This window comes from Camelus dromedarius, chromosome 1 (genome assembly GCF_036321535.1).
Source record: "Camelus dromedarius isolate mCamDro1 chromosome 1, mCamDro1.pat, whole genome shotgun sequence".
Taxonomy (NCBI): Eukaryota; Metazoa; Chordata; class Mammalia; order Artiodactyla; family Camelidae; genus Camelus; species Camelus dromedarius.
The window spans coordinates 95,142,178-95,154,265 of record NC_087436.1 but is presented as its reverse complement, the minus strand read 5'-3'; the positions used below and the strand labels follow the sequence as shown (position 1 = coordinate 95,154,265).

Genomic DNA, 12,088 nt, shown 5'->3' with positions numbered 1-12,088 from the left:
AGCTAACATTCTTACTTATATTCCGTATATGTTGAGGAATACACTATGAGTTAATATTTTACTAATTTTTTTCACCAAAGGTGTTGAATAACCACACACAAAATTTTAAAAATAACTCAGAGAAGATCAGACCTGCTTGTTTCTGCTTTGGAGTCTGCCTTGGTGCACAGATTGCCATGATTCCTGCCACAATAGATTAAACTTCCCCAATGTACATAAATGTGCTCATTATAGAAAATTTGGACATTAAAAAAATACAATTCATCACACACATGGAAAACACTTTAGTGGAAACCACTGTTCAGCTTTTGCTTTGCTTCTTTCTGATCCTATTCCTAGGTGTAGAATTGTTGCTTTGTTGTGTTGTGTATGTATGAACAGGAAAAGTTCGAAGTGGAATATTACGTAAAAAATTGAGTAAAAATCAATCAAAAAATCTTTTTTAAGAAATTCCAAAGTGACTAAAGCCTACTTTTCGCAAGTACCACGTCAGTGCTCACCGCCCTGTGTCTCAGGCAGGAAGTGGGGCTTGTGAGCCTACGTCTAGTATGCAACATTGTGTGTTGTGCAGATGCTACGGGAAGCCAAGGAGAAAGAGAAGCAGAGACTGGCTCAGCAGCTCACGGCCGAGAGGACCGCACACTACGGGATGCTGTTTGATGAGTATCAAGGTCTGTCACACCTGGAAGCCCTGGAGATTCTGTCCAGTGAAAGCGAGAGCAAGGTAGGTCTGTCCTGGTCATTTGAAGTAGCAGGTTCACAAATGTGTTTCCTTAAACATGAAAGAAAATCTGTTATGAAAATGTCTCTTTTTTAGAGCCTCGTAACTGTGCTGAGGTCACAAGTACTGTCCAGCCTGATGACCCGTTCAGGTTCTATATTATTTCCTCCCTATCCTGTGCTGAGCTGTTCCCCCTCACCAGCCCCCAGAGGGCCAGCATGGACGGAGTCATCACTACCCCCACCTCATGGTGCAGAGGGCTGCTCAAAACTGCTGTCAGGTGCCTGGCCTGGGCCTCCCTTTGGTGATACCTGGGTCAGAGGTGCCCCCGCACCCGGGCCACACCTTCATTCCTACCTAGTGGAAAAAAAGCAGCTGGTGTTTCTCCCAGAGGGCAGAGTTTTAATATATTTACTTTCATGGGCGATATAGTTATTTATTCACTCATTTGTTAGAATGCCTGGGCCACAGAGGGCAGGATTCCTTTACTGGGGGTTAAAGTTCTACTTAGGATCGCTCGTGAATGGAACCCCGGGAAATTACCTAACAGTCCTGCTCATTCCCACTGTCCTATCGGGACCCCCAAGAAAACAAAACAAGAGTAGAAGTCAGCAGGATTGGTGATTTTTTTTTAATTGAAGTATAATTGATTTACAATGTTGTGTTAGTTTCAGGTATACAGCAAAGTGATTCAGGTGTGTGTGTGTGTGTGTGTGTGTGTGTATACATATTCTTTTTCAGGTTCTTTTCCATTACAGGTGATTACAGACTATTGAATACAGTTCCTTGTGCTATACCATAGGACCTTGTAGTTTATCTATTTTATACATAGTAGTATGTGGTGATTTCTTTTTTTTAAAGGATCTATGTGATGTGAGTGTGTTTGTGTGTGTCCCAGATGTGCGTGTGTCCCCAAATGTGTGTGTTTTTATTTAGCAAACACTTATGTGTGTTTATATAACCACTAATTTATATAATCACTAATCTAAGCACTTCAAAACTATTAATTCATTTAATTGCATATATAGCTCTTTTGTGTGAATGTCAAGCTGACTGTACTCTGGAATGTTTTTCCAGTGGAGGCCACAAGGCAGTACCTCTGGGCCCTCTGTGAGGGGCCACGGGGATCCCAGTGATGCTGGGGAAAGGCAGGTCCTCGCTCACGAAGCTGATCTTGGAAGTGAGCCTTACAGGGGAGCAGTGATTTTTGACTCTTTCTAGGCTTTGTCTTCTTATGTTTGGACTTTGAGGAAGTTGAGACATTTTTGAAGCCCAACTAGTGAGAGAAAGATGACCTCTGCCACCAAGAACCAACAGGATAGACACCACCCCCCCACCAAGATTATAGAGTTACAAGTTACTACCTGTGTTTATTTCCTCTTTTGTTATCCATAAGGCATCACTGACAGTCTCGTGGTTAAACTGTTAACGGATAACTTTTTTAAAGCAAAATCATACAAATATCAAATGAACACAAATCAAAGGATTTATTTCACTCTTTAATTAAGTGAAAGAATCAGATATGTTATAACCAGTTCAAAGGAAAAGCCAAAGAAGCACAAATTCATATGGAATAAAGCAATTTTGAAATGAATGTACAGATGGGCACAAGTCTGGCTTTTCTATGGGAGGGGAGGTTGTCCCTCCACTGGGCAAAATTCATTCACGTGTCTAAAGACAAGAATTATTTTGCACTGCTCTCAGCTACCTACACTTTACAGTTATAAAATTATTCCCGTGGAATCAGAGCCTGGCAGTCTAGGAAGGTGAGCTCTAGAAAAAGCAGTTTTCCACTGAAGCACCAATTTTTCCCTACAAAAGCAGGATTTGTGGTGGGGGAGGTCATACATTATGTGATCCAGTCCACTCAGTAGCTGTATGATTTTGGACTTATCTTACCTCAATATCCTTATCGATGAAATGGGAATGATAGTAATCTACTTCATAAAATTATATTAAAAGAATTAAATGAGATAATCCATGTGAAGCTAGTGTCAGCAGGCCTGGTACAAATAAACCGGTCAATAAATGTTAGCTGCCATTTTATGCATATATATATATATATGCATATATAATGTTGGTGACATTTTATTTTTATATGCATTCCTATGTTTTATAAATATGTGTGTGTGTATTATTATTATATAAAACATTATGGAGGACATGGCTCCTCAAAGCGTTCATGGTAGCGGAGAGACGTTCCACTCTGGCTGGTTCTATCAGATATGAAACAGCCCCAGGCCCCTAGAAAGAGCCCAGCGGTCTGCTGTTGCCAGGAAGGAGGTTTGGTCCCTGGAGGGGCGCGTTTCCCTCTGTCTGCATACTCCTCCCACAAGCTCTGCTTTTGTTCTCCAGCCTGGAGAGGTTTGTAGTTTTCATAGTAAGAAATGCAGAATTTTTCCTTGGCTTAGTAATGATAAAGTTACTGGGTGCTATGATAAATAGTCCCAAAAATATATGGATCAAAAACAGCAGGAGTTACCCTCACTCCTGTAAGTCCAAGATGTGGGTGCCTGGTGGGCAGGCAGCTTTCCAGCATCGAGGAATCCAGAAGCCAGGCCCTGTTCACCTTGTTCATGGTGCGGCTCCACTAGGCCCATCCTAATGTTCACAGGCTTCTGGTAAGAATACCAATGGAGACCCATACAGGGGTTGTCAGATTCAGCAAATGAAAATGCAGGATGACTACATTTTAACTTTAGATAAACAAGGACTACTGTTTAGTATTAATATGTCCTGTGCAGTATTTGAGACACACGCTTCTACTAAGAAAACATTTGATGTTTGTCTAGAATTCAAATTCAATTAGATGTCCTAGATTTTTAGCTGGCAACCCTACACATACCCAATATTTAAAACTTAAAGAAGTTTTGGAAACCAACCATTAAAGAAAATATATTCTGTTGTCTTTCCTTGACAAATACACCTTCACAATGGCCTGAAAAGCCAGGTTCCCATCTAGAATTCTCAGATTTCCACACCACCCTCCTGCCTGCTCTCTTCCCTTTGTCTCCAGCTGTTTCTCACCTCAAGGAGCCTCGTCAGCACGCGTGAGGATAAACCTTGACCGGAAAGTGATACACATCTCCTCTGCTAACCTTCGAGGAAGGAATTATCATTCCTTCTCAGGGAAAAGATTTATAAGGCAGGCTTTCTACCCTTGTGTCCCTGACAACACTTAAGCATGGTGTGAAGCATGTAGTCAGCATTCTGCAAATATTTATTGAGGAGTGCATGGTTATTTATTATTTATTATTGGCTTGAAGTCAAGATTCAGTGCACATCATCTTGGCATAATGGAATGAACTTGGAGGAAGCAAAAGAGATGCCTTCATAGAAAGATGCTGACCAAGAGGACTAAGGGGAACCCTTCCTGGGGGATGCCAAAAGCATAAAACCCCAATGCATTCACTCCCAGAGGATGGTCACCCTCAAAAGACGTGGAGAAACCAGGAGGTCCCACCTGTGTGTATACATTTTCACTAAGTGTTGTAGTTGAATACATTTCTTCAATTACCTTTTTTTCTTTACTCTTAGAAAACTGCTGCTTAGAAAATATATCTGTACTGTAGGAATGTGATGTGAGCGTATCTAGGATCATGAGCTCTATGCATGCGTGTATGAGCTGAAATGAAGACTCTGGAAAGGTCAGGGCAGAAAGGCGTGGTGGCGGCCACCATGCAGGGTGTATTTGCTTCCACCTTCTGGACTCCGTGCCTGTGGGTTTTGTGTTGATGGCTTCCCACCACGCTTCCTCTCAGAGCCTTGGCGATCGTTGCATTATATCCTGATGACGAGCATTAGCAGCTTTCAGGAAAGTGGTATCCTGGCATCGAGGACACCCTCTCTAACTCTCTCACTTATCCTGATGTGCGAATCCACTACTGTGATGAATAATAAAACATCATCCAAAGAATATGGCAGCTTCTCTGCGGGCTGTTCTTCTAGAGCAAGTGTTTGGCCTGCAGAGTGAAAAAATTAAAACCTTGCTACTTTAGAGTCAGACTTCACTTTTCATACGGTTCTCCATGCACTGTGACCATTTTGGACTTTCAAATCAGTCTTCAGATTCACAGAGAATGACTGGCCATCTGTACAAATAATGTTTAAGTATTTATGAAGGATAGTTTCAAAAGAGGGGTTCTGAAGACACTGAGCAGGGAGGACCAGTTCAAGCATCATCCTCTGTGCAGTGTCCCCATGCACCCTCTCACCTCCCGAAGAGGCCCTGCAGCCCCCTTGCTGGCGCGCCCACCGTCACTGCACTCACACCTAGTGTGGCTGTTACCAGTTCACAAGGGCCTCCCTCCTTGAGACTGCAAGATCGTTGAGAAGAAAAGTGTGTCTCATACATTTTTGTAACCCCAGTACAATAACACATTCAGCACGTGTATTTGTACGTATATCTGTAATATGCATATAACATTTATTTATTTATAACTTGTTTGCATACATGTTTGTTTGCATTATATATATAAGGTATTGACCATCACTATAAGCATCACTACAAGTACTCTTAAGTACCTCATTTCATTTAACCTTCAAAACAATCTTGCTAAGGTAGATGCTGTTAGTTCTCATGTTATAGCTACGGGAACTGAGGCATAGAAAGCTTAAATAAATTACCCAAGGTCACATAACTAGTAAGTGAAGAGCTGATATTTGAATCCAGGGTTAACTCTGAAGTGTGTTTTTAGTCGCTGTGGTAGAAGAGCGACCACGACCATTTATTTAGTATCTGTTGTGTGTACATGCAATGTTCTTCCCATTTGTTCTTGCATTTACCCCACAAAGGATCACAATGAAGTGTGGATCTCACTTTAAAATAGAAAACCTCCTTTGGGTATATACACAGAAGTGGAATTGCTGGATTGTATGGTAGACCTATTTCTAATTTTTGGAGGAAACCAAAAAAGAGGATTTCAAAGCAATATGTGCACTCCCATGTTCATTGCAGCATTACTCACAATAGCCAAGGTATGGAAACACCTAAATGTACATAAACAAATGAATGGATTTAAAATATGTGCTATACACATTGGAATATTATTCAGCCATGAAAAACGAGGACATCCTGCCATTTCTGATAACATGGATGGACTTTGAGCACATTATGCTAAGTGAGATAAAGTCAGGCAGAGAAAGACAAATACTATATTGTATCACTTATATGTGGAATCTGAAAAAGTCAAACTCATAAAAACCAGTAAAGTGGCAGTTACCAGGGGATGGAGTGGAGAATAAGATTGATGTTGTTTAGGGGTACAAACTTGCAAAAGTAGTAAATAAACCATAGAGATCTAGTGTGCGGTATAAGGAATGTGGACAGCAGTACTGTACTGCAATCATCAAACTTGCTAAGAGACTAAAACAATTATCCCAACCACTAAAAAAAGAAGGGTAATTATGTATGTAATCTGACAGAGGTCCTAAATACTGCTACAACAGCAATCAGGTTACAATATACACTTGTGTCAAATTAACCAGATGTACACCTTAAATTTACACAATGTTATATGTCAAATATATTTAATCAAAAACAGGAGAAAACTGAGACCCAAGGAGCTTATGTAACTTACCTAAAGTTGCACAGTTTGTAAGCAGTAAATCCAACATTCAACCCAGCATTACCTCCCACACCAGGACTCACCTGGGAGACCTGGGCACAGCTGTACACAAACATCATTAATGAGAAGAAAAGATGACAGTTATGCTGACCTATTTCTTTTTTTCAGGTTCAGTCATTTTTAGCATCACTTGACGGAGAGAAGCTGGAACTCTTAAAAAATGACCTAATTTCCATTAAAGACATCTTTGCAGCCAAAGAATTAGAGAATGAAGAGACTCAAGAAGACCAAGGTAAATAACCAGTTAAATAGCAAGACAGACTGTTGGTGAAAACCCTTATGCAACTGCTGTTAATAAGCACAGCCCTTGGAACAGGGCAGAGTTATTTAATTCAGGCGCTCCTCCTTCTCACTTCCAAACACTCTGTGCACCTGCTCTTGTTACGGGGGCTGGTCACGTTGACCTCTAATCCTCTCTTCTGCTGGGTGGTGACTCCTGAGTCAGGCGTCTTTATTTTTCTGGACGGCGCAGTCCCTGGCACATCACAGGCACACAGAAAATGCATCTGGTCAAATGAACCAAGGTCACAGTGCACTAAACAGGGCCCAGTGACTACAGCTTATGCTCTAGTGTCTAATTTTTTTTTATCAGCATGTGAAAGTTGTTGAATGTGGTTGATTTGTTGGTGGGCAGGTCTTTCAGTGGATTTCTTTTCATATTTTTCTTCTTTTTTTAATTGTAGTATAGTTAATTTATAATGTGCTAGTTTCTGGTGTACAGCATATATATATATGTATAGATATATAGATACATATCCTTTTTAATATTCTTTTTCAGAATTACAGGCTATTGAATATAGTTCCCTGTGCTACACAGTAGGTCCTTGTTGTTTATCTATTTTATATATAGTAGTTTGTATCTGCTAATCCCAAATTCCTAATTTATCCCCCTACCCTTCATATTTTTCTTCTTCCTTTTGATTTACATGTGTAGGAATCAGGGTGTATTTGTCGGTGACCTACGCTTCACGCAAAGAGTACAGTTCTGACAAAGGTCATTTTTTAAGAGTTCTAGCTTCTCTCCATCAAAGGCACGAAGGCACGCAGTACACCAGTGTGCCATGTGTGGGGTTGTCAATCACTGAGTAAGCCAGGTACCCACTCCCAATAACCTTCCAGCCAGACAATGACATGACCCAAGGAGACTAGAACCTATTTTGTGAGAATCAAGGCTCCCTTAAGGGGGAAAAGATGTTCTCAGAGTTGGATGTGCTTAATGACTAGGTTGTCCATTTGGGAGCAGAAGATAGGAAAGCATTGGCTACATACACAGAGGGTGACTGATGTCACCACCAAGCACTACAACCACAACTGTTTTGTGTAGGTTATGCTGAAAATTTAAGCAACCGTGGACACACAAGGCTGACTTCTCCTGGGATCATCTGAAGGGTCTCATTTGCAACATTTTCACTACTTACTTGCTATTTGGCCTTGAACAAGTTATTTAACCTTCCTGAAACTCAGTATCTCACCTGCAAAATGGAGACAGTGATATGTATTCCCAAGAGCTATTGTAAAGATCAAATTAAGTAATACATGTAAAAACATATATTATAGTGCCTGGCACACAGAACTACTCAAAGTGTTAGCTGTTATTATTATTTAAAGTGCTAACACAATGCCAGGAAAATAGTAAGGATGCAATAAACTGTAGCTTTTATTTCTAATTGTATCCGTGATAATATGCATGCATACTCAGTCCCTGGAAGCATTTTGTGCCCAGCTGTGTTACATACCTTTAATGAAAGCTCAGACACAAGACCTCAAATGCTTCTGCCTCGATGCTCAGGGCAAAATTATTCTAAACATTTACAAACTATCATTTAAACACTATCCCCTGCTTTAGCCCCACATAATGACCTTATGTGCCTTCAGTTTAATGAGATTTATGCTCGTTTGCATCAAAATAGAATAATCAATTATACTGAAGCATAGAGGCCAATATCAAAGAGACAGCTGGAGAACAATGTTTCTGAACATTTGTGTGTTTCTACAAAGTCACAAAGGATGACAGCCTTGTCTTTGTTTTAATAATGAAGAAACTAAGACACTAGCTGTTAAAGTTCATGCAGCTAGTGTTATGGACCCAAGGTGAGTTCATGTAGATGCTTCTTTTCCAGAGTAACAATCAGCAAAAAGATCCAGGCTATTTCTCTTCAGTCTCATGATACCTGAGGCAGACCTTGGTCCTCTTGGGGTGTCATTCAAAAAGGATAAAAAGAAGATCCTAGATTCTCCCTAACAGCGAAGAGATATTGTTGCCAGTGCAAGTAGTTAAGGCAGTTTTGCATCCCCAACTAGTGCTTTTTCTTGGAAAGGAAACTTGATTCAATACTGTTAAATAAAAAATGTTACTACATGTGATATGTTCCAGGCTTAATAGAGATTTTTGAATATGTCCAAAATAAAAAAAAAAAAAATTGGGGTCTTGATAGCATGTTTAAGAAATGATAGATTCATTTCTCTTTAAGTGACAGAATCCTGTTATCTCCCATAATATATCCATTTTCCCATAGGGCATCTCCAGATTATCAAAACAGTATTAATTTTAATTAATTTAATTTAATAAATAAATGATATTTGAACACTGAAAGAAGAACAGGAAAGAAGAATAGCAGGGTTGTCATTAAATCAATCCAATTATAATGGAGTGTTACAACTCCAGGAAGGTGAGGGATTAACTGAAAGCTATAGAGAGCAGTCTCATGGGTGAGGGTGAGCAGGCAATCCAGGAGCAAAATTCAGAGAGAAACCAGAGCATTTTCATCATATTTTTTTCTTGTAAGCACTTACATTCTTAAAAGCCCTCTAACACCTGAATAATTTATTTGATTGTCTCAGGAAATGTAATAAACTGTCATTTTTAGATAAATTTAATATCAGGCTCCTCTGCATTTAATAACATTAGCTAATGATTTGCATGTTTGTCTTTCCAGCAGAGTGTAATTTTATCACACTGCTATGGGTCTCTAATTTGGTTTACCACTGTTGTGAGGAGATCTTTGAAAGCTATTTCCTCCTTTTATTGCTTTGGTAAAGATCTTCTCGGCCACATGTACAGACCAAGAATTGTGGCAATAGGTATTCTTTGTTGCATCATTCTTTATCATCTGTTTTTTATCCACTTGCACTTTCTCTGTGATTATTTTCCTAAAATACTTGCTGCAAGCTATTGGTGTATTTCTCTGTTTTATAGAATGAATGCACATTGAAAAGTGGGGGCTACACAGGGTGCTTGTATCCTAATTTAGTGTTGATTACTTTCAATATCTTTAATCTCCCTGTGTTTATATCTTTGTAGCACATAGCAATATAGTAATGTAAATCTTTAGTGTTTGCAAAATACTTACGCATTTGTTGTATTATTTGGTCCTTACAGCAATGCTAAAGAGGGGATGGGTGGCGTTTATTATCCCATGTTTACAAGGGAGGAAATGGAAGGTAAGAAGCCCTGTGACTGGCCCCAGGTCACGTAGCAGTAAGTGCAGGAGCTGGGGAAGAACTCCTACCATCCAAGTCTCAGGCCAGGGCTTTTTCTGCCCTGCAGCACCACCTCACCCAGAGAAGGACTGGGCAGTTTGGGAATGAGACCCTGTGGGAGCTGCCCCTCTTTGCCTAACTAGGGAGGATGGGTTCAAGATCTCCGCCCAGCAAAGACATAATCTTAGCTTTTGTTGATATCGCGCTCTCTCATTCTATCCTGGACTCTGTAGCCCTCCAGCTCTCCCTTTGTGCATGTGACTAATGCCTTCTCATTCTTTTGTTTTCTTTAATTTCCGTTGTTTTTATTCTCCCTCAGTATTTTTTTTTTTTGGAAGAATGGCTGATTTACGGTGTTGTGTTAATTTCAGGTCTGTAGCAAGGTGATTCAGTTATATTCTTTTTCAGATTCTTTTCCATCCATTATTGTATATAAAGTAGATTAACAACAAAGGCCTACTATATAGCACAGGAGCTTTATTCAATTCCTTGTAACAGACTTCTCATTCTTGAAGGCTCAGTTCAGGCATCACCTCCGGGAAGTTTTCTTAATACCCCTGAGGACTGGATTACGTGCTGCAAAATTTTGCTCCATCTGAGCCCTTACCTCTTTGGGTTTTATGATTTGCTTATATCATCTTCATCGTGAACAAAGACAGCCACCTCTCTCTCTACCCGCAAGGCACACGCCTCCCTCCCCCTTCCCCGAGCCGTGGCCGCCTTGGCCTCCCAGCTGTCCCTTAGCAAGCCAGGCACTCCCCTCCCTCCTGGACTTGGCTCTGGCAGTGTCTCTGCCTGAAGGCTCTTCCCGGGATCTGTGCGGCTCTCCACTCTCCTCCTCCTGGTTATTATTCAAAAGGCAATTTCTCCATTTGAAATTCCTAACCCGGAGCTGCCCCTATTCCTCTTCCTTGGTCTGTGCTTCTCCATCAAACTCCTCACTGGACACATGTGCTTTACTTCTCTGGTTTGTTGTTTACTGATCTGCTCCCAAATTCGAGGTGATGATAAACTGATTAAGCCAAATGTTTTGAACACAGACCTACAAGTCGCCCTGGCTATCTTCACAAGCTGCTGATTAACCATTTTGTTTATAAAACAGAAAACAGCACAACTAGACGTGTTCGATACAGTATTTCTCACATAGCTTTGTCGTCCCTGAACCTGCTGCCTTCACCCGCTGACATAGGCCAGAGTGCTTTCTTCTCAGAGGCTTTTGAGTTCATGTAATCAGACCAGACGAATGATGCTTTTAGTCCCGTCCACCACCCCAAACTGGTGATAAATTCGTTGTGGAATCAATGCTTTAGCACGTACCAGAAACTTTTTTTACTCTTTAAAAAAAATTGTAAGTGTTTTTAATTGAAGTATGGTTGATTTACAATGTTGTGTTAGTTTCTGGTGTACAGCACAGTGAGTCAGTCATACATATATTCTCTTTCATATTCCTTATCATTATTGCTTATTATAAGATATTGATTATAGTTCCCTGTGCTATACAGTAGGACCTTGTTGTTTATCTATTTTATATATAGTAGTTAGTATCTGCAAATCCCAAACTCCTAATTTATTAATTAGTCTTATTTTATGATATATATAACATGTTATATTATATCATGAATATATTAGTGTATACGGTGTAATTAATTAGTAAATTCCTTATTCAGTAAATACTCATTTTATCACCTGCATTGTTCCAGGCACTGATTTAGATGCTCTGAATTTAGAAATGAGCAAAACAAATACTGTCTGTGTCCTTAAGTAGCTTCTAATCTGGAGGGAAGACATATCAATACGAAATATTGTAGGACCAAGCAGGTGGCCTAGGAAATCGTGGGAAATTTCTCTAGAGGTATAATATTTTTCCATCAGATAGACAATCCACGGAGACTTGCTTGATTTCCACTTGCTTAGCACTGCGGCTTCGTGGACATAAAAAGGTGCCCTGGGTATCATTAAGGGTTGCAGTGCTAAGCCTAACAATATACTGTAAGTCATAAAATCAGTGCTGTCCCAGGGCTCTCAGACCTGAGAAAGGTCATTCATCTGTTCACTCAGTCATTCTTGCAATAAAGAGCCACTGACCACCTACAACTGGGAACAAGGCTGATAGGGCCCTCCCTACCCTCACGTGCCCTCCAGGCCAGCCCGGGGTGCCCCGGTAGAGCTGCGAGCAGCCGGGCTCCACCAGCCCCGGCCCCGGCCGCAGCCTGCTGCCTGGCTGCCCTGCTGCCAAACCGGCACAGCTCCCCTTTGCCAG

The 12,088-nt window shown here is 40.6% G+C and overlaps 1 protein-coding gene across 2 annotated transcripts in view; it reads left to right on the top strand.

The window, feature by feature from the left end:
* The window catches only part of FAM114A1 (family with sequence similarity 114 member A1), a 63,920-nt gene that overhangs the window by 39,567 nt on the left and 12,265 nt on the right, over positions 1-12,088 (top strand). For both annotated transcript variants that reach the window (XM_031435995.2, XM_031435990.2), the window contains exons 7-8: positions 572-724; positions 6,457-6,580. In XM_031435995.2, coding sequence (XP_031291855.2) covers positions 572-724; positions 6,457-6,580 — 277 coding nt within the window. The remainder of the gene's footprint in view (positions 1-571; positions 725-6,456; positions 6,581-12,088) is intronic.